At 44.2% G+C, this 26,467-nt stretch overlaps 1 protein-coding gene across 2 annotated transcripts in view; it reads left to right on the top strand.

Moving 5' to 3' along the window:
- Window positions 1-8,924: 8,924 nt before the first annotated feature.
- mcf2l (MCF.2 cell line derived transforming sequence like) overlaps window positions 8,925-26,467 on the top strand; it is a 108,958-nt gene continuing 91,415 nt past the window's right edge. The window contains exon 1 of one of the 2 annotated variants that reach the window (XM_033032965.1): window positions 8,925-9,068. In XM_033032965.1, the coding sequence (XP_032888856.1) occupies window positions 8,996-9,068 (73 nt within the window). In that variant the 5' untranslated portion in view covers window positions 8,925-8,995. Of the gene's footprint in view, window positions 9,069-23,774; window positions 24,223-26,467 lie in introns of those variants that run through there. The other variant, XM_033032966.1, reaches the window with a different exon arrangement.

Here is a 26,467-nt window from a genome sequence, read left to right as displayed (position 1 = left end):
CGAACCTGGGTCTCTGGCATTGCATTCGCTGTAAAGCAGCAACTCTACCGCTGCGCCACCATTACTGCTCAAATCCAGAATTGCCTTCTCCAAAATGTTTGGCTCGTTGTCTGGGGTGGACCAGGAGAGAGGCACAAAAAGCCACCAAAATCCAGCATACTTTGCAGCAAGTGCTTAGCATATCTCTCTCCACCCTCCAGTGAGGTAAGCAGCAGCACAATGCAGCCACTGGAATAGTTCATTCATTCACTGCTTCTTTCAATTTCTGATTGCGTTGATGAAATGGTCAATGTAGGTTCTACGCTCAAATAATAATTAGTGGAACCAACTTATATTTCCTCCATCTAGTTCTGCATCTCTCAAGTTAATACAGTGCATTGCACTAATATCTATATTACTAAAAGTCTGATCTTGACCACTTCCTGGTGTTCTGTATATTGATATTAGATAAAACGCTGCCATTTATGGCTGATTTTTGGCCATCTTACTCAGAGTCCCCCTCCGTTTCGCAGGACAAGAGGATTTTTCCCATCGATGAAAATGAAAAGAGTTATTAGTGTTTAAAAAAATGTTGAGATTCTCTCTCCTGAAGGCCACGCCCCTTCCGGAGGGTCTATAAATCCAGGAAGTGTTGAGTGCCTCAGTCCGTCTCTGTAAGATGGGAGAGCGAGAGGGTCACGTCTCTCAGTCTGAGCTGTGAATAACACTGAACACATGTCTACTAAACTGTGGGTGGTTTTACTGACCTCTCAGTGCCCTTAATGAGGTTTAAAAATATAGTTCGGAAATGTTAAAGCTGTGTTGCCTTTGGTTTGGAAATGCTAAAGCTGTGTTGACTTTTGTTTGGAAATGCTAAAGCTGTGTTGCCTTTGGTTTAGAAATGCTAAAGCTGTGTTGCCTTTGGTTTGGAAATGCTAAAGCTGTGTTGCTTTTGGTTTGGAATTGCTAAAGCTGTGTTACCTAATTAATGTTGCCTTGCCTAATTAATGTTGCCTTGCCTAATTAAAGTTGTCTTGCCTAATTAAAGTTGCCTTGCCCAATTAAAGTTGCCTTCTATATAATTAAAAGTCTAATCTTGACCACTTCCTGTTTGCGCTTTATATTGATTTTAGAAAAAACTCTACCATGTACGGCTGTGATTCTTGGCCATCTTACTCAGAGTCCCCCTCCGCTCATCAGGTGCCAAGGATTTTTCCCATTGATGAAAAATAAAATAGTTATTAGTGTTAAAAAAATGTTGAGATTCTCTCTCCTGTCATTCACGCCATGTAGGCCACGCCCCTTCTGGTGGGAGGCGGGAGGGACTATAAAACCCTGAAGTGTGGGCATGGATCAGCCTCTGCAAGATGGAGGAGAGAGAGGTCGCGACTCGCTGTCTTTAGTGGCCTTGCACGCTGCTTGCAATGGTATGAAACTGCACTTGAATTTGGTGGCCTTGCACCCTGCTTGAAATGGAATTTCAAGGAATAGCCATGAGTCAACTGCCAGCCCGCCAACCGTGAGTGACTGAGCCGCCAGCCCAAGAATCCATTCGGCCCACAATGTCCATACTAGCCTTCTGGAAACCAGTCCCTTCAGCCCACAACACCCATACTAGCCCTCCAGAAACCAATAGCATGGTGGACTCTTAATCACCCTTTGAAATGCTCTCAATACTCTCCCTGTCCTTCCCCTCTTGCTTTCTTCCATTCCTTGCCTTCCTCCTTTCTCCTCACTGCTGAAAAACAGTGGGAGAATTGGGCGATGTCACCATCGATTTACATAAAGGAAATTTACATAAAGTGTGTGACCAATCTGCCAATCTATCTATTAGAATGGATGGGAAAAACAGTGGATGTGGTATATATGAATATTCAGATGTCTTCTGACAGAGTTACGTTTAAGAGATTAGCATGTAAAATTAAAGCATGAGATTGAGGGTAATGTACTGAAATGGATAGAAAACTAGTTTGCAATTAGGAATAAATGAGTTATTTTCTGAGTGGCATTAGTGACCATTAGTGTGATGTGTGATACTGTAGGATTCGGGCCTTGGATATAAATGATATGGATGTCAAGTCAAGTTTTATTCGTCACTTGCACATAAAGTGCAAGTGAAATTAATTTGCCAGCAGCGGTACAATAACAAAAGAACAAACAATACACAATAAAAAATTAACACAAACATCCACCACAGCATTCATCACTGTGGTGGAAGGCACAAAGTTTGGTCAGTCCTCCTCCATTTTCCCCCGTGGTCGGGACCGCAACCCTCCGCAGTCGCCGCTGCGGGCATCCAGATGTGCAGACAAGGTAAGTCCAGGTCAGTCCCGAATCGGTGCTTCCCCACTGGAAACCGCGGGTTCAAGATGGTGCAGGCTGGCGGTCGAAGATCTAAAGTCCCTGCAGGGCCGTAGCCAGAAGCACCGCAGGGCCGGCGGTCGGAGCTCCTCTCCATGGATCTACGGCAAGTGATCCCGCTCCGGGTGGTAAGTCCCCGCCGCGCTGACTTCGGTTAGAAGTAGGCCGCAGGCCGGTGGTCGGAGCTCTTCTCCTCCGGGGTCCCCAACGAGGGATCCCAGGCTCCGGACGCCACGCCAGCTGGAGCTCCGCAGACCCCGGCTTCAGGCTGCCGCGAGCCAGCGAACAGAGCACTCCCCCCGGCGAGGGCTCGCCCACTCTGCGACAAAGAGTCCGCGCTGCGGCCACTGCTGAAGCCCCGGGCGCGTCTCCAGGAAAGGCCGCACCGATCCTCTATGTTAGCCCACGAGGGAGGCGACATGGAAAAAGTCGCCTCTCCGTGGAGGAGGCGACCAAAGCGGTTTACCCCTTACACCCCCACACCACCCCCCACACAAGACACAGAGAAACATTAAAAACACACATTGAGACACACTAAAAAAACAAAATAAGTAGAAAAAGCTAACACTGCTGGCAGGGCAGCTGGCTCGCAGCACCCCCACTGATGAGAGTGTTAAATGTAATATCTCCAAGTTTGTGGACAACATAAAACTGGGTGTGAGTATGAGGTGAGGGAGATGCATTGAAGCTTCAGTGATTTGAATAGATTGATTGAAATGCATGGAAACTGAGGTATAGATAAATGTGAGGTTATCCATATTAGTGGCAGAAATGGGAAGACTGATTTTTTTAGCAATGGTAACCAATTAGGAAGGAGGGAGGTGAACCATGATCTGGATGTTCTTGTGTACTAGTCCGTGAAAATAAGTACAGGGGTGCAGCAGACAGTTAAGGAGGCAAGTGGTATGTTGACCTCCATTGTGAGAGGATTTGAGTACAGGAGCAGTGATATCTCGCTGCACTTGTACTGCTCTTTGGTGAGACTACACTTTGAATGCAGTATTGTGTGCAGTTATCTGAGGAAAGATGTTCTTATTATATAAGAACTTTCCCCTCATTATCCTGCATCTTTGGACAGTGACCTCCTGGTTCTGAACATTCTCACCATCAGAAACAATCCTCCTGCATTTTGTGCAGAATTCCTATGATTATAGGACTGGTATGTGCGTAAAGATTAGGTCAATTGAGCCTGTATTTGCTGAGAAGAATGAGAGGGGTCTCATTGAAATTGCACAAATAACCAAGGGCTTAAAATTGGACATTAGCCACATCAGAAAGTACAAAATGGAAGAGCAGTCAAGTCATTGTCAATGCTGTGAACTGACAAAGTGGATGTGCAGTATGGTGTGCATTGTGAATAGTTTAATCCAGCACTTTTCAGAGGGTTTGGATTGTGTGTGTTTGTTTTTGTTTTGTTTGTCTAAGGCGTATGGGTGGGGATTTATATATGAGTATGTATGTGGTTGGTTGGGTTGAGTCAGTGGACTTTTTGAGTTGCAGAGATATCTAGATAGAGAAGTATGAACCAAAAATGTCTGGAAAAGTAATCCTGCTGGTCTTGTGCTGACAGATGTATTCAATATTTGTGGACTGGCGTATCCAGGGATACACTTCCATTATAAAATTTTATGACACTACAAACATGGGCATTGTGGTAGTTATGTAATTTTATATGTCTGGTTTAGCCAGGAGTAATCTCTAACCATATATCCTGCTTTTAATAGCTTTGGTTAACAAAAATCTTCGATTCTTGTGTATCAAAATTCTTAGGCTTAGAATTAACTAGACCAAGTGGGACCCGTTGGACCCATCCCCTTGCGGGGGGGGGGTGGCCTGTGGGGTCATACACACACTAATCACCCCCCCCCCCCCACACACACTAACCACCCCCCTTGATATTATATTAATACTAGGCTAAGTGGGACCCGTTGGGTCCCAGCATCACACGGGAGGGCTGGCCCCTCAACGCAATATTCCACCAATTCCAGTATTGGTGGCCAGTGGGGGGGGCTTTCTGGAGCGCTAGTATGGGTGGTGTGGGCTGAAGGGACTGGTTTCCAGAGGGCTAGTATGGACATTGTAGGCCGAATGGATTCTTGGGCTGGCGGCTCAGTCACTCAAGCCTGTTGTGCTGGCAGCTCACTCACTCACAGTTGGTGGGCTGGCAGTTGACTCATAACTATTCCTTCAAATTACATTTCAAGCAGGGTGCAAGGCCACCAAATTCAAGTGCAGTTTCTTACCACTTCAAGCAGGATGCAAGGCCACCAAATTCAAGTGCAGTTTCTTACCACTTCAAGCAGGATGCAAGGCCACTAAATTCAAGTGCAGTTTCATACCATTTCAAGCAGCGTGCAAGGTCACTAAAGACAACGAGTCGTGACCTCTCCCTCCTCCATCTTGCAGAGACTGAGCCATGCCCACACTCGAGAAATAAAGCATGACATTTTCAGATAAGGCAATTTTGGACTCCAGGGGAAAAATGTCTACCGGAATATGTAAAAATGTTTACCGTTACTGCGTCGTTTTTTCGTGAAGATGTGATTACACACAAACACACACACAGATAAATAGACATTTGTAATTTATTCATACATATTCATGTATATGTTAGTGAGTTGGTATTCAATATAAGCAGGAAATGTTGGGTAATAAATCTCTCTCTCGTGATCCAGGCAACCAGCATGTAAGTTGTTATTCATTCTACCGTCCGGAATATAACAATATCCAAGATCAGAGTTTTATAACTATAGAGATAATCAACTCAGCTACCACTTGAAGTAATTCACAAATCTCTACACTGCTCTTACTTTTTTTATGCCTGAAAAATCAGGCTCCAGTTTTTGGACTACTTGTCATATATTTTTTAATTTTCTTATGATCTAGACACGGCCATTTGGCCCATTAAGCCTATGCTACCTTCAGAGCACTAGAGTCATAGAATCATACAGCATGCAAACAGGCCCTTCGGCTCAACTTGTCTGTGATGACCAACATGCCCCATCTACACTAGTCCCACATGCCTGCTTTTGACCCGTATCTGTTTAAACCTGCCCTACCCATTTACCTGTTTAAATATTTCTTAAACGTTGCGATAGTGCCTGCCTAAAATACCTCCTCCAACAGCATGTTCCATGTTCCCACCACCCTTTGTGTAAAAAAAGTTACCCCACAGGTTCCCATTAAATCTTCCCCCCCCAATCACCTTAAACTGTATTCTCTGGTTCCCGATTCCCCTGTTCTGGGCAAAAGACTGTGCATTTACGAGATCTTATCCTCTCATGATTTTGTACACCTCTATAAGATCACCCTCATCTTCCTGCACTCCAAGAAATGAACCCCTAGTCTGCTCAACCTCCCAACAGCTCAGTCCCTCAAGCCCAGGCAACATCCTGGTAAATCTTCTCTGCACTCTTTCAAGCTTGACAACTTCTTTCCTATAACGTGGTGACTAAAACTGAACACAATACTCGAAATGTGATCTCACCAACATCTTATATAACTGTAATATATTATATACTCAATATTCTGACTGATGAAGGTCGATGTGCCGAATACCTTCTTGATCACCTTATCCTCCTGTGACGTCATTTCCAAGAAACTATGCACCTGCACTCCTGGATCCCTCTGCTCCACAGCACTCACCAGAGCCCTACCATTCACTGTGCAGGCCCAGCCCAGGTTAGACATCCCAAAATACAATATACCTGGGTGGTACGGTTGCGAAGTGGTAGAGCTGCTACCTTACAGTGCCAGAGACACATGTTTCATCCTGACGTTGTTCAAGAAGGAACTGCAGATGCTGGAAAATCGAAGGTAGACAAAAATGCTGGAGAAACTCAGCGGTTGAGGCAGCATCAATGGAGCGAAGGAAATAGGCAATGTTTCGGGCCAAAACCCTTTTTCATCCTGACTACGGGTGCTGTCTGTACAGAGTTTGTACGTTCTCCCTGTGACCACGTGGGTTTTCTCCGGCTGTTCCAGTTTCCAAAGATGTACAGGTTTGTAAGTTAATTGGGTTTGGTAAAAATTGTAAAATTGACCCTAGTGTGTAGGATAGTGCTAGTGTGGACTCGGTGGGCTGAAGGGCCTGTTTCCACAATGTATCTCTAAACTAAACTAAACTAAACTCTCATTTCTGTATATTAAATTCCATTAACCATTCCTCAGTCCATTTGCCTAACCAATCTAAAAAAAAGACAAAGTGTTGGAGTAACTCAATCTGTCAGGCAGCATCTCTGGAGAACATGGATAAGTGACGTTTCGGGTCAGGACCCTTCTTCAGATTGTCTTTAATAAATAAAACACACTCTGTTACTCCAGCACTGTGTCATATTTTGTAAATCAACACATGCAGTTCAGAACATTCTCATGAGTCTCTTTAGGGTCTGTCCCACTTGGGCGACATTTTCGGCGACAGCCTGAAAAGAGATTGTCGCATCGTGGTCGGGTCGTGACGCATGGTGACGCATGTAGTGACGAGCGGTGTCTCCCTGTCGCCCCTGGATTTTGGAATGTTCAAAATCCAGGGGCGACATCTGGGTGTCTCATCGTGTGCGCCCTGTCACACGCTGACGTATGCTGTCCTGCGGGTGACGCCCGGTTAGGGTTAGGGTTAGGGACCACAGATGGGCTTAAAATATTCTTCTTTTAATGCATGGATTTTAAACATTAATATATTAAAATTAATACAATAAAATCAATTGTGCAAATGAAAAGATGTCCGAGTCGTTCAGTTTTATTTACAGATGTATTGGTCCGCTTCCAGATCCAATCAGTCTCTAACTTTTCATAGGGATGGATTCAGTGAGTGTAGACTGAACTCCCCTCTCCCCTCCACCCCTCTCTTCCCCTCCTCCCGCCCCCATCCTTCTGTCTCCACTCCCCCCTACCCTTCTCCCCGCCCCTCTCCCCCCCTTCTTCCCTCCCCCCCCCCCCCTCTTCCTCCCTTCTCCCCCTTCCACTCTTCTCCCCTTCTCCCCTCCCCTCACATCCCCTTCTCCCCCTCTTCCCATTCTTTGGGAACAACACCTCCCACCCCCCTAACCAAAACATCGAATGGTTGTAGCTGAGCTTTTCATCTTGGTATTCAAGTCTTTATATAGAGATCAGCATTTCAATGATCTTTCCAATTGATTGTACACCTGATCATAACACCTGCTTGGACTTCCACTGTTATACCATAATGCGGCACTGAAAGAGACTACTCAACCCATTCATGCACTGATGGCTTTCATACACCTACCACCCTTTGTGCAAAAAAGTTATCCATCAGGTTCCCATTCAATCTTACCCCCCCCCCCCCCCAACCCCATCCCCCCCTTAACCTTAAACCTTAAACCTATGTCCCCTGTTTCGTGATTTACCCTATTCTGGGGAAAAGACTCGATTACCCGACAGGCCCTTTACCGTTTACCCAATCTATTCCTTTCATGGTTTTGTGCATATGATTGAGCTTTATGTTGAGACTATGACCCTGGGTTCTAGATATCCCAGCCAGGGAGATATCATCCATATCCTGTTAAGTCTTACATGTTTCATTGAGATCACCTCCCAGTTATGGGAGTGGATGATCAGCCATGATCATATTGAATGGTGGTGCTGGCACGAAAGGCCGAATGGCCTACTCCTGCACCTATTGTGTATGGTCTATTGTCTATATGACAGCGTAGATGTCTCGGACAAATCCATTATTCCCGAAATTAATCAGATGAACTTTTGCAATAATGGATTGGTCCTACACTCTTAACTGGGATGTGATCATTGAATGATCAATTGAGGCTTTGGAAATGGGTGTAGAGAAAATTTACCATATTGTTGCCTGGATTAGAGGGTTTCAGCTGCATGGAGAGGTTGGATAGACTTGGATTGCTTTCTCAGGAATGTCAAAAGTTGAAGGGATACTTGATAAAATCATGAGAGGCACAGATAGGGTAGACAGTCCAAACCTTTTTCCCAGAGTGGAAATGTTCATTATGCTCACTAGAGAGCATAGCTAATAGGTGAGCAGGGGAGAGATTAATGGAAATGTACAGGTTAAATATATACATGGAGTGGTGGGGGCCTGGAACGCATTGCCAAGGGTGGTGGTAGAGGCAGAAGGGCCCGCTCCTGTGCTGTATTATGTTATTTATTTATGTTCTTTGATACTGTTTTTGCAGTATCTTTTGTTTGATATTGTAAATTTTCTTTGGGTACTTGGCCTGGATTTTGGTGTAACCTTGCTAAAAGTGATGGAGCTTGAATCCTCAATCAGAGGACACGCTGGCTATTATTCTCAGAACAATATCACCTGACAGGATCTATTAAATCCACATAGGGGCCCTTAGGGAGGTTTTAAACAATCGACCAAAAGCACAGGTGATTTTACTTCTGCTTGCTTAAGTTGTTAATGTGAGATTATTCCTAAAAACAGGAATTGTAAGTACATTTATCTTGATCGTCACAAGGTTTTAACAAGTCTAAGAGGGTTACACATGTGTGAGTGTGATTCCACCATATTCAAATAGACCCTAGAGTCATACCCAGAGTGCCGGGTGACTTGTACAATATTCTCTGGTGTGTAGTACGGAGTGAGACATCAGTCTTGTTGCTGTTGCTCAATGCGAGAATGAGTAGCACCACTCCTAAACTGTTTATCTAGTAAATTGGCACAATGAATAATAACCCAGTTTCCTCTTTGTATAAGAACAGTGCTGAAACGTGGCGGCAGCTGAAGTACATGACAGGTGTGTTTTGCAAGCGATGCTTCTTTCATTTTTATTTGGAGCTTGAATGACTGCAGGTGTTAAGTATCGCAGGAGTTGATGGTAATGTAAGGTCAGTAACCAGAGGTCTATCGGGTGGAGGGACAATTCTGTTTATTGGGATGAGAAAGTGCTTGCTGTGGTAAACACATTATCAATCTATAAATGTGTCATTAATGGTGGGAAGGGTCTTCTGTGTGATATTGTTGGTGGACGGATCTATCTGCCCCGCAGTTAGTGGAGCAGGAGTTGTCAGTGTTACTGTCCTTGAAGCAGGATGTGTCTGCGCACTAGAACAGTTTCTGTCACGGACGGTGAAACTGGTCAGCGTCTCGGATGGCAAAACCACATAGTGACATAGTCATAGTCATAGCATGGAAACATGCTATTCACCATGCTGACCATTCTCCCCGAGACTATTGCTATCCATGTACTGTGATGGGAGGGGGGCGGGGGGGGGGGGGGGGGGGGACAGTTGGATAGCATCACAGAGGAGGAGGTTGTATCCATCTTAGAGTGTATCTTAGAGTAAGCCAGGATTTTTAACTCTAAACTGTAACTTTAAATCTCTGTGTGGAGCTGCAGGGGATGGTCAAGGTCCTGAATGAGTATTCATTCCTCTATTGTTACTGTGGAGAAAGACATGAGGACTGGGGAACTTGGGGCAGTTAATGGAAATGTCTTGCGGACCATCTGTGCTATGGTCTAGGAGGTGCTGAATGTCTGAAAGAGTATGAAGGTAAATAAATCTCCTGAGCCTAATCCGATATATCAAAGGACACGGTGGGAATCTGAGGGCAACCTTTTCACACGTGGATAAATAGCTCAAGGTGCCAGAAGTAGTAGTTGAGGCGTACCATAACAACATTTAAAAGGCATTTGGAGAGGTAATGGATAGGAAAAGTTTTGAGGGATTTGGGGCTAGCATGGCCAAGTTGGGCCGAAGAACTTATTTCTATGCTGTTTGACTCTATAACTCTTGTTTTGTACAATGAGGGAAATGAAAATATTACGCCGTGAATTAAGGAAAATGTGTTCCATGGGTCGTGCATATATTTTCGATGAGATGGGTTTTTATTTCAGCCGTAGTTCACAGTTGGTTTGGTTAGTTTGATTGAGGATCTGCGACAAAACTGTGATGTGGAAGTAACATCAGCAATAGACAGATATAATTGAATGCAATTTGCTGCAATACAAATCGCAATTTTGGCTTACACATTGTACTTGGGGCTAGAGATACAAACTTATTTGCAAATTATCAAATGCTAAATCTTTAATGTGCCAGGTATTGTTTAACTTTTTTTTTAAAGATTTGTCCAAAATATATTATTGGATGTATTAAAGAAAGGCAACCTTAAAGAAAGGTAAATTTAATGTAGCTGAAAATAGATTTATCACAAAAAATAAATCATTGTTAATCTGTTACCAGTGAGTTACCTATTCAATTCAAACCGCTTTCCAATTATATGGTGGCTTTAGTCAATACATAAAGAAAATCTTTGAAAAGCATTTAAGACATGACTGAATATACTCAAGTTCAAGAACGTGCAGTCTATTTTTTTTCATCCCTTGGATAGTTGGCAAGTGGGTGGAAACAAGCTTGCAGTGAGAGTGTGGCTGGGTTTGTGGGATGGCCGGTTTCTAGTATGATGCTTTAAAACTAAAGGAAAATAATTCTAATAACTATTACACTGAACTCAGAGCGATAACTTCAGACACAGCAGTGCTGTACTCCTGAAGATATTACCGCAGTCTGAAGTTATGAAGATTGAAGACTGAGTTTCTAATTGTTTGATGCATAACCAAAGGAGAGGGTGTAACGAGACTCCCTTGCAATCTGAACTGTATATTACATATATTCCTCGTATGTTATTGCTGAAGGGAATCTATAAGACCATAAGAGTGGGATATGAACTACCCAGTGTTACAGGCAGTTAATGAACAAATGGGGTCAGAACCATATTTATATCTGGCCTTGATTCATCCAGCTACAGAAAATGTTATAACATGATTGATGATTAATGATATGGTTGTTTGTGAGAAAGATTATTTATAATCCTGATTAACCCTGGGCTTTGTCTTTGCTAATGCCGGCTAGATCCCCAGCAGCTCGCTACTGTCCTTTGTACTCTACTTTGGGCTCCCAGCCAGTGGGAGAGTTATCCCACCAATCAGACATTTTAAAAGTTCCCCAATCTGCAAACTGTAAGAATGCTCCATAAAATAATAGAGGCATTATCAGGTCTGAGAATTAAATCTCCATCTATTTTCCCCATATAATCCTCTCCAGCACCATGCCTCCCACATTCACCGCTCTCGTCACCCAACCAACACCAATTTTAATAAACACTGCTTAATGGGCCTCCAGTAAGACTATTTCCCCTGTTGTGTTAGATTGTGACATCAATACAAGGTGGCACACTGGCATAGCGGTAGAGTTGCTGCCTTACAGCGCTTGCAGCGCCGGAGACCTGGGTTTGATCCCCACTATGGGTGCTGTCTGTACAGAGTTTATACGTTCTCCCCGTGACCGCCTGGGTTTTCTCTGAGATCTTCGGGTTCCTCCCACATTTCAAAGATGTACAGGTTTGTAGGTTAATTGGCTTAGGTTTGTACACATGGTATAAGTGTAAATTGTCCCATGTGTGTTGGCTTGTGCTAATGTGCGGGGATCGCTGGTTGGTGCAGACTCGGTGGGCCGAAGGGCCTGTTTCCGCGCTGTGTCTCTAAACTAAACTAAAGTAAATTGAGTCATTGCAACTGGCCACTTTAGTGACTCGAAATGAGCCACATGAAGACCCGAAGAGTAGATATAAAAACTCTTTATTTAGCACAAGCGGACATTCAGGAAACATGGTGGAATAATCTCCAAACAGAACTAATTTCTCCGTAATCTCACTGAACTCAAAGAACTTTGAGGTTTTGTATTCTTCAAGCATAAAAATAATAGCAGGCGACTAAATACAATTTCAATAGTTGGAAAGGATGTTTCCAGTTGTGGGAGAGTATTGGGCACAGCCTCGGAATAAAAGGACGTAATTTAGAATGGAGATGAAGAGGAATTTCTTTAACCGGAGGGGTTGTGAATCTGTGGAATTTATTGCCACAGACGGCTGTGGATAGCACGTCATTGCGTATTTTTAAAGCGGAGATTGATAGGTTCTTGATTAGTAAGTGGGACAAAGGTTAATGAAAGAAGGCAGGAGAATGAGGTTGAGAGGGCAAAATAGATCAGCCATGATTAAATGGCGGAGTAAACACGATGGGCAGAATGGCCTCATACTGCTTCTATGACTCTAGGTCTATAGAATAACTGAAGGCATCGACAAATGTTTAGCGTAAGCTGCAACAATCATGAAACGCCGAGTTTATTTTTTAGAAAACAGAAGGTGAAAAGTTGATCTAATTAAAATGATAAAGAGGGCTTAAAAATATTTTGAAGTGTATTTGATGATCTGTAACCTGCACGGCTACGGACCTGGTGAGGAAATCTGACATTAGCACGGATTATTCCTTTACGAACAACACGGAGATAATGGGCCACATGGCCTCCTCCTATCTTGTAAATGTTGTATTTCCATATAGTTAATCTCTAGAAGCTATTTTCAATGTGCGAAGTCTAAAACTGGGGCTGATAGTCACTAATAAAGGAATAAACTCAAGGGGGGGTATGAAACAGACAACTGTATTGAACAGAAACTGAAAAAGGCTAAAAACACTCAACAGGTCAGGAGAATCTATGCATGAGAGAAACAGTTAACATTTCAGGTCTAGTACTCTTCATCAGAACAGAAAATGAGAGAAACAAGCTAGTATTGTTAGAGTAGTTGGGGAGGAGTCTGGTATTGGTATTAGTTTGTTATTGTCACCTGTACTGAGATATAGGGAAAAACTTTGTTTGCGCATGACATAATCAAATCACGGTATATGTGAGTACTATTAAGCCATTACACAAGTGCGACAGGTAGTGCAAAGAGAAAAATATCAGAGTGTAGAATTTAGTGCTAGAGGAAACTCATGCAGTCTCAGGGAGAACGTACCTACTCCATACAGATAGCAACTGTAATCACGATCAAACCTGGGTCACTGGCGCAGTAAGGCAGTAACTCTACTGCTGCGCCATTGTGCTGCCCTTGTAGACAGATTATGATGGAGGCAGAACCACAGGGTTGTTGTACTGGGTGACGTTAACTTTCTCAATATTGACTGGGATTTACTCAGGGCAAGAAGATTAGACGGGGTAGAATTTGTTAGGTGTAACCAAGAAGGTTTCCTTACACAGTATGAGGATAGTCCAACACGAGAAGGGACAATATTGGACCTTGTATTGGAAAACAAACTTTGCCAGCTGACTGCTGTTATGGTGGAAGAGCATTTTGGAGATAGTGATCACAACTCCATAAGTTTTAAGGCGCAGTCTGAAGAAGGGTTTCGGCCCGAAACGTTGCCTATTTCCTTCGCTCGATAGATGCTGCTGCACCCGCTGAGTTTCTCCAGCATTTTTGTGTACCTTCCATAAGTTTTAAGATTGTTTTAAGTAAGGATAGGTCTGGATATGGGGGAAAGTACACATTGTTGCCTTACGGCAAGGCAGATTATACTGTCATTAGGCAGGAGCTAGCGAGGTAGATTGGGAGCTGTTGTTGGGTAAATCCACAGATAATGTGGGAAACTTTTAAAGTCCAGCTGATCAATGTGCAGGGTCAGCAAGTACATTCAAGGAACAATGTACTTGCACTCCTAGATCCTTCTGTTCCACAACACTTTCCAGAGCCCTACCATTTACTGTGTAGGTCCTGCCCATATTAGACTTTCCAAAATACAACACTTCACCATCTCTCTCACACTACCCCTCTCTGTATTGAATTCCATTAACCATTCCTCAGCCCACCTGGCCAGCCGATCAAGATCCAGTTGCAATTTTTGACAAACATCTTCACTATGGGGATGAGTCAGAGTACAGAAGAGAGATCGAGCAACTGTCCATATGGTGCCAGCGCAATAACCTGGCCCTCAACACCAGCAAAACCAAGGAACTGATTGTGGACTTTGGAAGGAGTAGGAGGGGGACCCACAGCCCCATTTATATCAACGGGTCGATGGTTGAAAGGGTCAAGAGCTTCAAATTCCTGGGCGTGCACATCTCTGAAGATCTTTCCTGGTCCGAGAACACTAATGCAATCATCAAAAAAGCACATCAGCGCCTCTACTTCCTGAGAAGATTACGGAGAGTCGGATTGTCAAGGAAGACTCTCTCTAACTTCTACAGGTGCACAGTCGAGAGCATGCTGACCGGTTGCATCGTGGCTTGGTTCGGCAATTTGAGCGCCCTGGAAAGGAAAAGACTACAAAAAGTAGTAAACACTGCCCAGTCCATCATCGGCTCTGACCTTCCTTCCATCGAGGGGATCTATCGCAGTCGCTGCCTCAAAAAGGCTGGCAGTATCATGAAAGACCCACACCATCCGGGCCACACACTCATCTCCCTGCTACCTTCAGGTAGAAGGTACAGGAGCCTGAAGACTGCAACAACCAGGTTCAGGAATAGTTACTTCCCCTCAGCCATCAGGCTATTAAACCTGGCTCGGACAAAACTCTGATTATTACCAACCACTTTCTGTTATTTGCACTATCAGTTTATTTATTCATGTGTGTATATATTTATATCATGGTATATGGACACATTTATCTGTTTTGTAGTAAATGCCTACTATTTTCTGTGTGCTTAAGCAAAGCAAGAATTTCCTTGTCCTATACAGGGACACATGACAATAAACTAACTTGAACTTGAACTTGAACTTGAACTATCTGAAAAAATACGTACTTTTGTATAATATGTACACTTGCTAATCTTGATGTGTACATCCTCATCTACTCTAAATCATTCACATAGATTACAAACAGTAATGGGCCTAGCATCGAATCCTGAGGCACACCTCTAGTCACAGTCCTCCTGTTCGAGAAGCAACCTTCCACCATCAGTCTCTACTTCCTTCCATGAAGCCAATTTTCTATCCATTCAGCTATCTCATCTTGGATCGCATGCGATCTGACCTTCCAGAGCAGCCTACCATGTGGAACCTTGTCGAATGCTTGAAATCCATATTTACATCTACAGTAAAAGATAGACACAAAAAGCTGGAGTAACTCAGCGGGACGGGCAGCATCTCTGGAGAGAAGGAATGGGTGACGTTTCCCATTCCTTCTCTCCAGAGATGCTGCCTGACCCGCTGAGTTACTCCAGCTTTTTGTGTCTATCTTCGGTTTAAACCAGCATCTGCAGTTCCTTCTTACACTATACATCTACAGTTCTTCCCTCATCAATCTTCTTGGTCACATCTTCAAAAAAACTCAGTCAGATTTGTTTTATGACCTCTTATGTATCACTCTCATGGGATTGTGGTATAGACCCTCCAATACCCAACCCAGGTGGAGGGACAGATATGTGGACAGATTACAGAAAGAAGCAATTTTGACTAACTTCCACAATAGTGATGGGTCTCAGTGCAAAAAGCTTAGACGAGGCAGAATGTGTTAGGTCTTTCCAAGGGGATTTCCTGAAACAGGATGGGGATAGTCCAACTCGAGGAGAGACTATACTGGACCTAGTGCTGAGAAATTAGCCTGGCCAAGTGACTGGTGTTTCAGTGGAAGTGTACTTTGGAAACAGTAATCACAACACCATAGGTTTTAAGATAATTATGAATAAGGATAAGGAATAAGAATCTGGACCTTAGAGTATGGCAGATTACAACATTATTTGGAGGGAGCTAGTGAGAATAAATTGGGAGCATTAAAATGAAGGCAGAAGGGACTGCAGGTACTGGATCAAGTATACTGGATCAAGTATTTATAAATACATAAGGGGGAAAAGGGTAACTAGAGAGAGAGTCGGACCCCTCAGGAATCAAAGCGGTCACCTCCGTGTGGAGCCACAGGAGATAGGTAAGGTCCTCAATGATTATTTCGCCTCTGTATTTACTGAGGAGAAAGGCAGGAGGACAGAGGAACTTGGGGCACTCAATGGAAGTGTCTTGAGAGCAGTCAGTGTTACGGTCAAAGAGGTGCTGAAGGTACTATCGTGTATGAAGGTAGACACATCTCCAGGCCTGAGGGGAGAAGGCAGGAGAATGAGGTTAGGAGGGAGAGATAGATCAGCCGTGATTGAATGGCAGAGTAGACTTGATGGGCCGAATGGCCTAACTCTACTCCTATTCCTTATGACTGATCAAATATATCCAAGGACATTGTGGAAAACTAGAGAGGAAATTGCCAGAGCTCTGGTTTAAATTTACGAGTTGTCTTTGGCAAATGTTGTGCCTCTATTCAAGACCGGCTGCAGGGAAAATACTGGGAACTATAGTCCAGTAAACCTAATATCTGTAGTTGGAAAGTTACTAGAGGGTATTCTCAGGGATAGGATATACAGACATTTGGATGGACAAGGGCTGATTAGGGATAGTCAGCATGGTTTTGTCCATGGGCGGTCGTTTCTCACAAATCTTATTGAGTTTTTTGAAGACATGGCCAAAAGGGTCGATGAGGGCAGAGCTGTAGACGTTCCATACATGGATTTCAGTAAGGCATCCAGGTTTCGCATGGTAGGCTGCTCTGGGATCTCATGGGATCCAAGGAAATAAATCTGAATGGATAGAAAATTGGCTTCATGGAAAGAAGCAGAAGATGATGGTGGAAGGTTGCTTCTCGGACTGGAGGCCTGTGACTAGTGGTGTGCCTCAGGGTTCGGTGCTGGACCTGTTACTGTTTGTCATCAAAATCAATGATTTGGATGAGAACATACAGTATATGGCAAGATTAGCAAGTTTGCAGATGATACAAAAGTGGGCAGTTTTTTAGATAGTGAAACATTGAAGCAGGATCTTGATCAATTGGCCACGTGGGCTGAGGAATGGTTGATGGAATTTAATAGAGAGAAATGTGAGGTGTTGGATTTTGGGAAGTCTAACATGAGCAGGACCTGCACAGTGAATCGTAGGGCTCCGGAGAGTGTTGTAGAGTAGAGGGATCTAGGAGTGCAGGTACATGGTTCCTTGAAGGTCAAGTCACAGGTAGATAGGGTGGTCAAAAAGGCTTTTGGTACATTTGCCTTCATCAGTCAGAGCATTGAGTATAGAAGTTGGGAGGTCGTGTTGCAGTTATATAAGACGTTGGTGAGAGTATTATGTTCAGTTCTGGGCACCATGTTATAGGAAAGATGTTCTCAAGCTGGAAGGGTACAGAGAAGATTTACTAGGATGTTGCCAGGACTGGAGGGTCTGAGCTATAGGGAGACGTTTAGGCTGGGACTATTGCCTGGAGTCCAGGAGGATGGGGTGATCTTATAAAGGTGTACAAAATCATGAGAGCAGTAGATCGGGTAGATGCACAGAATCTCTTGCCCAGAGTAGATGTATCGAGGACCAGAGGACGTAGGTTTAAGGTGAAGAGGAAAAGATTTAATAGGAATCTGAGGGGTATCTTTTTCACAGAAAGGGTGGTGGGTGTATGAAACAAGCTGCCGGAGGGGATAGTTGAGGCTGGGTCTATGCCAATGTCTAAGAAGCTGTTAGACAGGTACATGGTTAGGACAGGTTTGGAGGGATATGGACCAAATGCAGGCAGGCGGAACTAGTGTAGCTGGGGCATGTTGGCCGGTGTGGGCAAATTGGGCCAAAGGGCTCATTTCCACACTGTATCACTCTATGACTCCATGACTCTAAGTGCTGGAGTAACTCAGTTGGTCAGGAAGAATGACGAAGGTAGATAAAATTGCTGGAGAAACTCAGCGGGTGCGGCAGCATCTATGGAGCGAAGCAAATAGGCAACGTTTCGGGCCGAAACCCTTCTTCAGACTCCGTAGAGTTGGAGGGAAGGGGGAATCGTAGAGTTGGAGGGAAGGGGGGTTTCGGCCCGAAAAAGTTGCCTATTTCCTTCGCTCCATAGATGCTGCCGCACCCGCTGTGTTTCTCCAGCAATTTTGTCTACCTTCGATTTTCCAGCATCAGCAGTTCCTTCTTGAACATGGTCAGGAAGAATCACTGGAGGACATGGAAGGGTGACATTTTGGGTCGGGGCCATTGCAGTTATTTTTTAGTAAGTTCACATCTAATATGTGGGAGTCATTTAAAGGCTAGCTGATAAGAGTAGTGGGCCGGCATGTTCCAGTATGAAGGAAGGATAAGGATGGCAATGTAAGGGAACCTTGGATGACTGAAGAGGCAAATGTTGTCAAAAAATGAAAGGAAGCATGTATGTTTAGAAAGATGAAATCAGACAGGGCCTTTGTGGAATATAAAGCAAGTAGGAAAGAACTCAAGGGGGCAATTAGATGGGTCAAAAGGGGCCATGAAATATCAATGGTAACTCGGATTAAAGAAAATCCCAAGACTTTTTATACATACATAAAAACAAGGTGGTAATTAACGAGTAGGTAGGACTGCTCGAGGGTAAAGGAGAGTATTTATGCTTGGTCAGAGAATATAGGCAAGGTAGTAAATGAGTATTTTGCATCTATATTTCCTATCTAGAAGGACATGGAGGAAAGTAAAATCAGTGAGAGCATGATGGAGGTTGTGTTGGGATTCTTGAAGAGTATAAGAGTGAGGAAGACATGTCACAGCTTTGTTGGACTTTGGTTGGACCACATTTGGAGCAATGCATGAGATTCTGGTCATACTATTACTGGAAAGATGTGGAAGCTTTGGAGAGGGTGCTGAAGAGATTTCCAGAATGCTTGTCTGAATTAGAGGATATTAGCTATAAAGAAAGACAGGACAAACTTTGATTGTTTCACCTGGAGCATTGGAGGCTGAAGTATACTACCTGCTAGTAGTATATAAAATTGTGAAGAGACATAGATAGGGTAGAACTTCTCCCTCTGCGGAAATGTCAAAGACGAGGACATCACTTTAGGTTGGGAGGGGCAACAGTTAAAGGAGATGTGCAGGCATGTTTTTGACACAGAGATGTGGGTGCCTGAATGCTCTGCTAAGGCTGGAGATGGAAGCAGATATAATAATGGCATTTAAGAGGCTTTTAGATAGGTACATGGACATGCAGGAAATAGAGGGTTATGGATTGCATGCAGGCAGAGGAGATGATTTTAAACAGGCATCATGTTTGTCATGCGAAGTGTGAGCCTGTTCCTGTGCTGTATTGTTTTAGGTTTGTAGATGATACCAAAATAGGTGGTGTTACAGACAGTGATATCGTGGACAACTCTACACCAATAACCACAGGGACTCGAAAATGACCCCAAATCTGGCCACTCTGAATACTGTCTCAGTCTACTACTACTATACACTTGCTGGAAGTAAGAATTTAATTGGTCTCATTTTGGGACATATGACAATAAAACACTCTTGACATTTTCCTGTAGAGTAGCTACCGATAGAGATGCATGGGTTATTACCACAGCAACTTCTTTTGATTGAAATGAAAAAAATGTGGCAGTTTTACACATACACATATATTGTGAGAATACTTGCAAATGAGAGCATTAGTAAGATAACTGAGCTGGTTGGATACAAATTAACATGTTACCCTGAGATCATGAATTGTAGACATCTGGAAGTAATTGGGACTTGCAGGGGTTGTGATTACAATTATACAATACAATACAATTCAATTTATTTGTCATTTGGACCCCTTGAGGTCCAAACGAAATGTCGTTTCTGCAGCCATACATTACAAAACAAAAAAGACCCGAGACACAACACAGTTTACACAAACATCCATCACATCGCTGTGATGGAAGGCAAAAAAACTTATCTCTCCACTGCACTCTCCCCCCCGATGTCAGAGTCAGAGTCAGAGTCAAAGTCAAAGCCCCCGGCTGGCGATGGCGATTGTCCCGCGGCCATTAAAGCCACGCCGGGTGATGCAAGGTCGCACACCGGGTCTAGTTGTTAGAGCCCCCGGCGTGCGCTTGCAAAGTCCCCCGGCCATTCCAAGCCGCGCGGGGCGATGGTGTAAGGCCCCGCTCAGGTGCTCTTCAACCCCGCAACTCGGGCGGGAGAAGTTGCCGTTGTGGAAGCCCCGAAAAGCGGTCTCCCAGCAGGGACCCGCGGGCTCCCGGTGCCGCCGTCCGCCAAACCCGCAGTAGCAGCCTCCGAAACTCCGGTGGTCGGGTGGCAGCAGCGCTCCACCACAGCTCCACCCGCTCCGGACTCGGCCAGCCCCGTCACGGTGAGTAGTCGGCAGCTCCGCAGCTGGAACCCCAGGTCGTTCCTGTCGGAGGCAGCTCCACGTTGCAGCCCCAACGACAACGGAGACCCGACAAAGAAAAGGTCGGGTCTCCCGTGCAGGGGAAAGATTTTAAAGTGACCCCCTCCCCCCCACCCCCCCCCCCCCCCACACACATACCCCAACAAAAAAAATAACAAAAACTACATAAAAACGAGACAAAAAATAATAAAAACACAAACGGACTGCAGAGGCCGCTGCTGACGAGAGTCGCGCCGCCCACCGCCCACCTTATAGGAGGAAGTCACCAGGAGGACTGAACATTAATGCCTATGATTGTGCCATAATTTAAATTAGCGTGAGGAACAAGCAGATATAATTAATAGTTGAGACTTAATAATATTTGAAAGCAGTTTCTGAGAAACTTTTGAGAATTAATTATATACTCAAAAGTAATAGTAATTCAATAGTAATAATAAAATTCAATTATGATTGAAAATAGTTTCTAGGAAATTGTGCTGTAATTTAAAGTTATTTGAATTTAGTTGCAATTTTTTACACCTTCAGGAACTTTTAAAATTTACAGAATATACATCTAAATTTACACAATGAGCATAGGTCTATGTTTTTATTGATGAGTGATAAAATGATTCTCTTCTTCATTAATACGCCACATGATACCAAATGAGTTTGATTGATGCAAGAGATAAACCAATTACTGTTTTTGGGACTTAAGATCAAATCATCCATTTGTTATGATCAGATTAATAATTATAATGAATAACAAGTACATAGTTGGATCAATGTGATACACCAATGGAGTGGCTCGATGCAGTTGTAAAATATGGCACTGCATTTGTTTGCATTCATTATGAATATATTCAAAACTATGAGCTTACTTCACAGTGGTTCACTGTATATTTAGGTATTACAATATGAAATATTTGTATAAAGGTTTCAATTTAATTGCAAGAAAGAGGCTTTTAAATTTTGTTAGAAATAGCAGTAGATTTGAGGATCTAAAGCATTTTAGAAATGTGAATGGAGACCAAGATAAAGAAAGGTGAAATAGAAGACTAGAAATATAAGAGCAGACTGTTAAAGCTTTTGCAGGTTACTTCAAAGGGCTTACAATTGCCTATTTGAGACAAAGACCAGAGAGTTTATAATGGAAAATTAAGGAATTGGCAAATTTAACAATCACTCCACAGAAGATATACAAAACCTGCTGGATTTATTCAAAAATTAATGTAATAGTGAGAATAAGGCACAGCAGTATTAGTAAAAAAATATCATTAGATTGATTGGAGAACCTGAAAGCTGACATATTATAAAACTTACAACAGTACAGCACAGGAACAGGCCTTTCAACCCACAATACCTGTGCCGAACATAATGTCAAGATAAAATCTTATCTGCCTGCACATGATTCATATCTCCATTCCCTGCATATCCATGTGCCAATCTAAAAGCCTCTTAAATGCTATTATTATATCTATGTCCACCACCACGCCCGGAAGTGTGTCCAGTCACCCACCTCACTCTGTGATGTGCATACTCTACACATCACCTTTAAACCTTCCCCTCTCCACTTAAATCTATACCATCTAGTATTTCAAAGTCAGTCGAAGTCAAATGTATTCGTCACATGCACCCGAAGGTGCAGTGAAATGAATTTGTCATTTGCTATTTGCATCCTTGGAAAAAGGGTCTGGGACTGTCTACCCTATCGGGATGTCTTGGAGCGGCTCCAGGACAAGGGGTGGGTGGGTGTGGAGAGGTAGGGGGAGAGGGAGAAGGAGAAGGAGGGAGGGAGAGAGAGGGGGAGGGGGGGGGAGGGGAGAAGGGAGAGAGTGGCCTGAAGTCATTGTGCATGTTGGCACAAATAACATAGCTAGGAAAAGGGATGATATCCTGCCCAGTAAATATAGGGTTAGGCAAAAGGTTAAAATGCAGGACCTCGTGGGTGGTGATCTCTGGATTACTATCGGTGCAAGCTGGTGCGTGGTCGAGGAGTTTATGTAAGGGATAGGGATTCATATTTTTGCACAATTTGGATCTCTTGTGGTGTGGTGGTGACATGTACAATGGGGACAGGTTACACTGTGTGGAGGGGCACTGGTATCCTTGCAGGGAGGTTTGCCAGTGCTACTCGACAATGGCAGGGGGGTGGGAACCACAGCAGCCGGTCAGCAAATGGTGGTCTTCTTTCGCCGGCACCGGGGGGGGGGGGGGTTGGCCGGTGGCGGTCCCTGGCCCATCGGGGAGCGGGTTCCTCGGGAGTTGGAGTGGGGTTGGGCTGGAGTTGGCACTTCTTCTCCGCGCTGGTGTGGGCCTGAGGCCGTTGGTCTCGTCGGTCAGGGGTTGCCCCGGACGACTCCGGCTGCCCCCCGTGCGGGGATGTGACACTCGGGGTGAGTGGGGGGGAAATGGTGCGGTCCAGTGGCAGTTCGTCAGCGCTTGCAGTGCCGGAGACCCGAGTTCGATCCTGGCTGCGGGTGAGGCGCGGGTCTGTATGCTCGATCTCCCCTGTCTCCCACTCGCATCTGCCCCCTCTCTCTCGCTGTTACACCCCATTCTCCAGCTATCTGTTCCTTTGGGGGGATGAGTAGTTGACCACTTATGGCAGTCTCTCTGGAATCGAGAATTTCATTGCTCATTCGTATTCATAGATGAGGCTGAAGAATTCCATTGCCTTGAAATGAGCAGAATAGTGAAATTCTACTCAGAAACTATCATCGTTGTGTTCCAGTCTTGAACACATTAATTTTCCTATAATGTGACCACACGGCACCCCCGTTCCTCAGATTAAATATATTTTTACGTATAAATTATGAATAAAGATAATAATCTATACAGTTTCTTCAGACAGCACTCCGTTCGCTTTTTCTTCATGGTGAATGACCTTTGACAAATCCCATGATTCTTTGCGTTTTTCAGAATACTGAACTCGCTTATTGTTGATGAAAGTTATTTATGTGTGTATGTCCCTTTAAGGATGCTAATGCGATAGTGTGATAATATGTTACCAAGTTAGATTAGCTAAAGACAGGCTTTAGACGTAATGAAGTGCAACTGACTTCAGTAACAGGATTTGTACTACACAGCAATCTGCTTTATCTTGAATGTCAATCAGAGTTCCGTGCAAATTAAGTTTGGGAAGTCTCCACCTAACTTTTAATGGCTTCAGCAAAAAAAAAACATTCTGATAATTGATGTTTGAAGTGTTCAGTTGGATATGATCAGGAAAAAGACTGGGCTCCATAGCAGGCTCATAATTGGTGTTTATTTAGGATCAATTATTTTGTTCCTAATTAAATGGAAGCCTGAAATAATTACGTTCTACACTCTCACAGTTACCAATCCAATAATACAGATTTCATGAAAGCATGTTGCATTAGGACCCTTCTCTTTTTTTATCACCTATTATAGATTTCTAATAGTGTCCTGGAGCAAATGTGTCCATCTGTTGGAAGAAGCAAGCACAGCAAGTCGACTGTTAGCAGACTTGTAACCTGAGGGCTCCATCTGACCTTCTCCTGCATTTAACACAACTCAGAGGTCAGAGCTGAAGAACAAGATTTTCAGTACCTTTTCACATTGTTTTATATGGGACCTCTGGGCACAAATTGGCTGCGATGTTTCGAACAACTGGGCACTCTTCAGAATTACTTAATTGGCTGTAAAGTATTCTGTAAAGGCATTATACAATTGCCAGTTCGTTATCTCATGCTGAGAGCTGACATGGCTTCAAAACACAATGGATTATTCCTCAGAATATGCTGCTCATATTCAAATCGAAAAACATGGCCTACTTTGCATACCGCTCCAGCACGGCTCTGCGGCTGACACGTAAAAGCCACAATCCTGCCGGTGTAAATTACAGCCTTTGCTGCAGATGGTGCATCCCCCGATGTCGACGAGTCTTATTGTTTGAGTTCCTCAACATAAGGTCTGTGTTTAAATTTAGCTTGGTTATTATTCACCAGGAAGGAAGCCTGTACACGCAGAGCCTTCCTTCGGGCAGCATTGTATTTGATGTTGTAATTGATTTTTAAATAAGATGAATGGCTGCCTTAGCTTTACCACAGTGCTTCATATCAGTCCTGCAGAAGTTATAAAGACTATTGATTACCTCAGCTTTATTATATGAAGGACAGGGTTGACTGGATCTTGTATTCGCTGTTGAAAAGTTGGATAAATGACTAAATTCTCCTAGCTTGTTTGTGGTTCTATATTACACTTGACTGCTCTGCTGATAAGAGAACATTGGAACCTGGACAGCAAAGTGAGGTAATTTAACGTCAGTAGTAGTGCAATTGAAATAGAAGCCTGATAAATAATAACTTTCCTGAATGACTGGGTGACTTGATCTTATTGAAGCAGCTTTTGAAATGACATGCAAACTTTTTAAATGTAATTTTGTTCATATTAGGTCAGTAGTCAGTGGATAAAGGTCTTGGAAACAGCAATCCTAGAAAAAAAGTAACAGGCACTTGGAGAGGTTTGAGTAAATGTAGGAAAGATTTAGGCACAGATTTGTAAAAGACAGATTGCATTTGAAAAACATAATGCAATTATTTGACGACACAGAAGGTTAATGAGGGAATGCAATGGATAGTGCCAGTACGGATTTTAAGAAAGAATTTGACAAAGCATTACATAGAAAGCTGATTAACAGAATTGAAGTCCATGCAATAGGAAGGTCAGTCTCAGCCTGTTTTTAAAAAACATCGATGTAGAGAGCAGTAAAATATGATTTTACATGTTGAATGATGGTATACAATGTTTGGACCATAGCTATTTATTAATACATATCTGAATTACTTGAATGTTGGTGTCATTCGTACATTTTAAACTCAGCGGATGGCACAATTGATTTTGCAAAAGGACATAGACAAGCAGAAAATATAAGAACAAAGATCAAATTTAAAATGGAAGTATGGGGTATTGGTTTTGGTATAAAGGATAATGAGCAACAATGAAGACTTAATAGCATTTGTGCAGGATCTGGAGGTTCACAGGGATTGGGAGCATGGTCATGAGCATGCACGGAAATCGCTGTCAAAACATGGGGGGGACACAATCTCTTGGCGGCCGCGTGCATGCGCGCACACACGTGAGGCTTCGGCCGTGGACCCTGTCTAGTTTCTTTGCTGTGGACGGTAACATTGGGAGCTGACCTGGTTGGTGACCGACACCAAACTCCAGCAACACCAGCTTCGTCCGCCCTGAATCGTGGGGCTTGAATCGGCGCGTTCACGGGGCCTTCCATCCCCCGGCTGGGGGCTTCAACATCGGGAGCCTCGATTGCCTCAACGGAGCAATTAGACCGTGGGGCGATGGAAGATCCCGGCTGCGCCGGGCCGGGCGGTGAAAAGCCCCACGAACGGGCTCATTCAAGCTCCGCTCAATGATCTCCATGACTATGACTCATTTAAAACCCAACGGTGTGACTAAATGCTTGGTGTTTTAAATAATCATAACGTCAGACGGGAGCGGCGCCTGCAGTCCCACAGCCAGCGCAGACAAGCAGCGTTAAATCTAGCTGAACTCTGCCTGTTAACCTACCAGCCCTACCTGGACTTACGAGAACGACGGCCCAAGCTTACGGCCATAGCGGAGAAGCAGCGCTAAATCCAGCTCAACTCTGCCTATCTCGCCGGGTTAACCTACAACCCTGCCTGGACTGACGGGACACCAGTCCAGAGCCATGGAGCTAGCGCTGCTTCTCTGCACTGGCTGTAAGCCTGGGCCGTCATTCCCGTAAGTCCAGGCAGGACTGTAGGTTAACCTGGCGGGACAGGGAGAGTTGAGCTGGGTTTAGCGCTGCTTCTCTGCGCTGGCTGTGGGCCTGGTGGCACCGCTCCCGTCTGACTCCCGACATCTCTGGCCACCCCCGGGCGTGGGGGGGGGGGGGGCCCTCGGGTGGGGACGGGGATGGTCCAGTGGCGGTTCGGCAGCGATTGCGGCGCCGGAGACCCGGGATCGTTCCTGGCTGCGGATGAGGTGCAGGTCTGTGTTCAGGGCTGCCGAGAGTGTTTTTCGTTTGTGACCTATGACCTGGGCATGCAATTCAACCATTTGCAGCTCCTTGTGTCTACTTTGCTTTTTCCTCTAGCTTTCTCTCTTTCCCAATTCCGATGAATTGGATGAATCCAGATCCGATGAATTAACTGACTCTCATTCCACTAATG

Source organism: Amblyraja radiata, chromosome 14, assembly GCF_010909765.2.
Source record: "Amblyraja radiata isolate CabotCenter1 chromosome 14, sAmbRad1.1.pri, whole genome shotgun sequence".
In the NCBI taxonomy this organism is placed as follows: Eukaryota; Metazoa; Chordata; class Chondrichthyes; order Rajiformes; family Rajidae; genus Amblyraja; species Amblyraja radiata.
The sequence above is the reverse complement of the archived record's forward strand: the minus strand, read 5'-3'. Positions and strand labels throughout refer to the sequence as shown.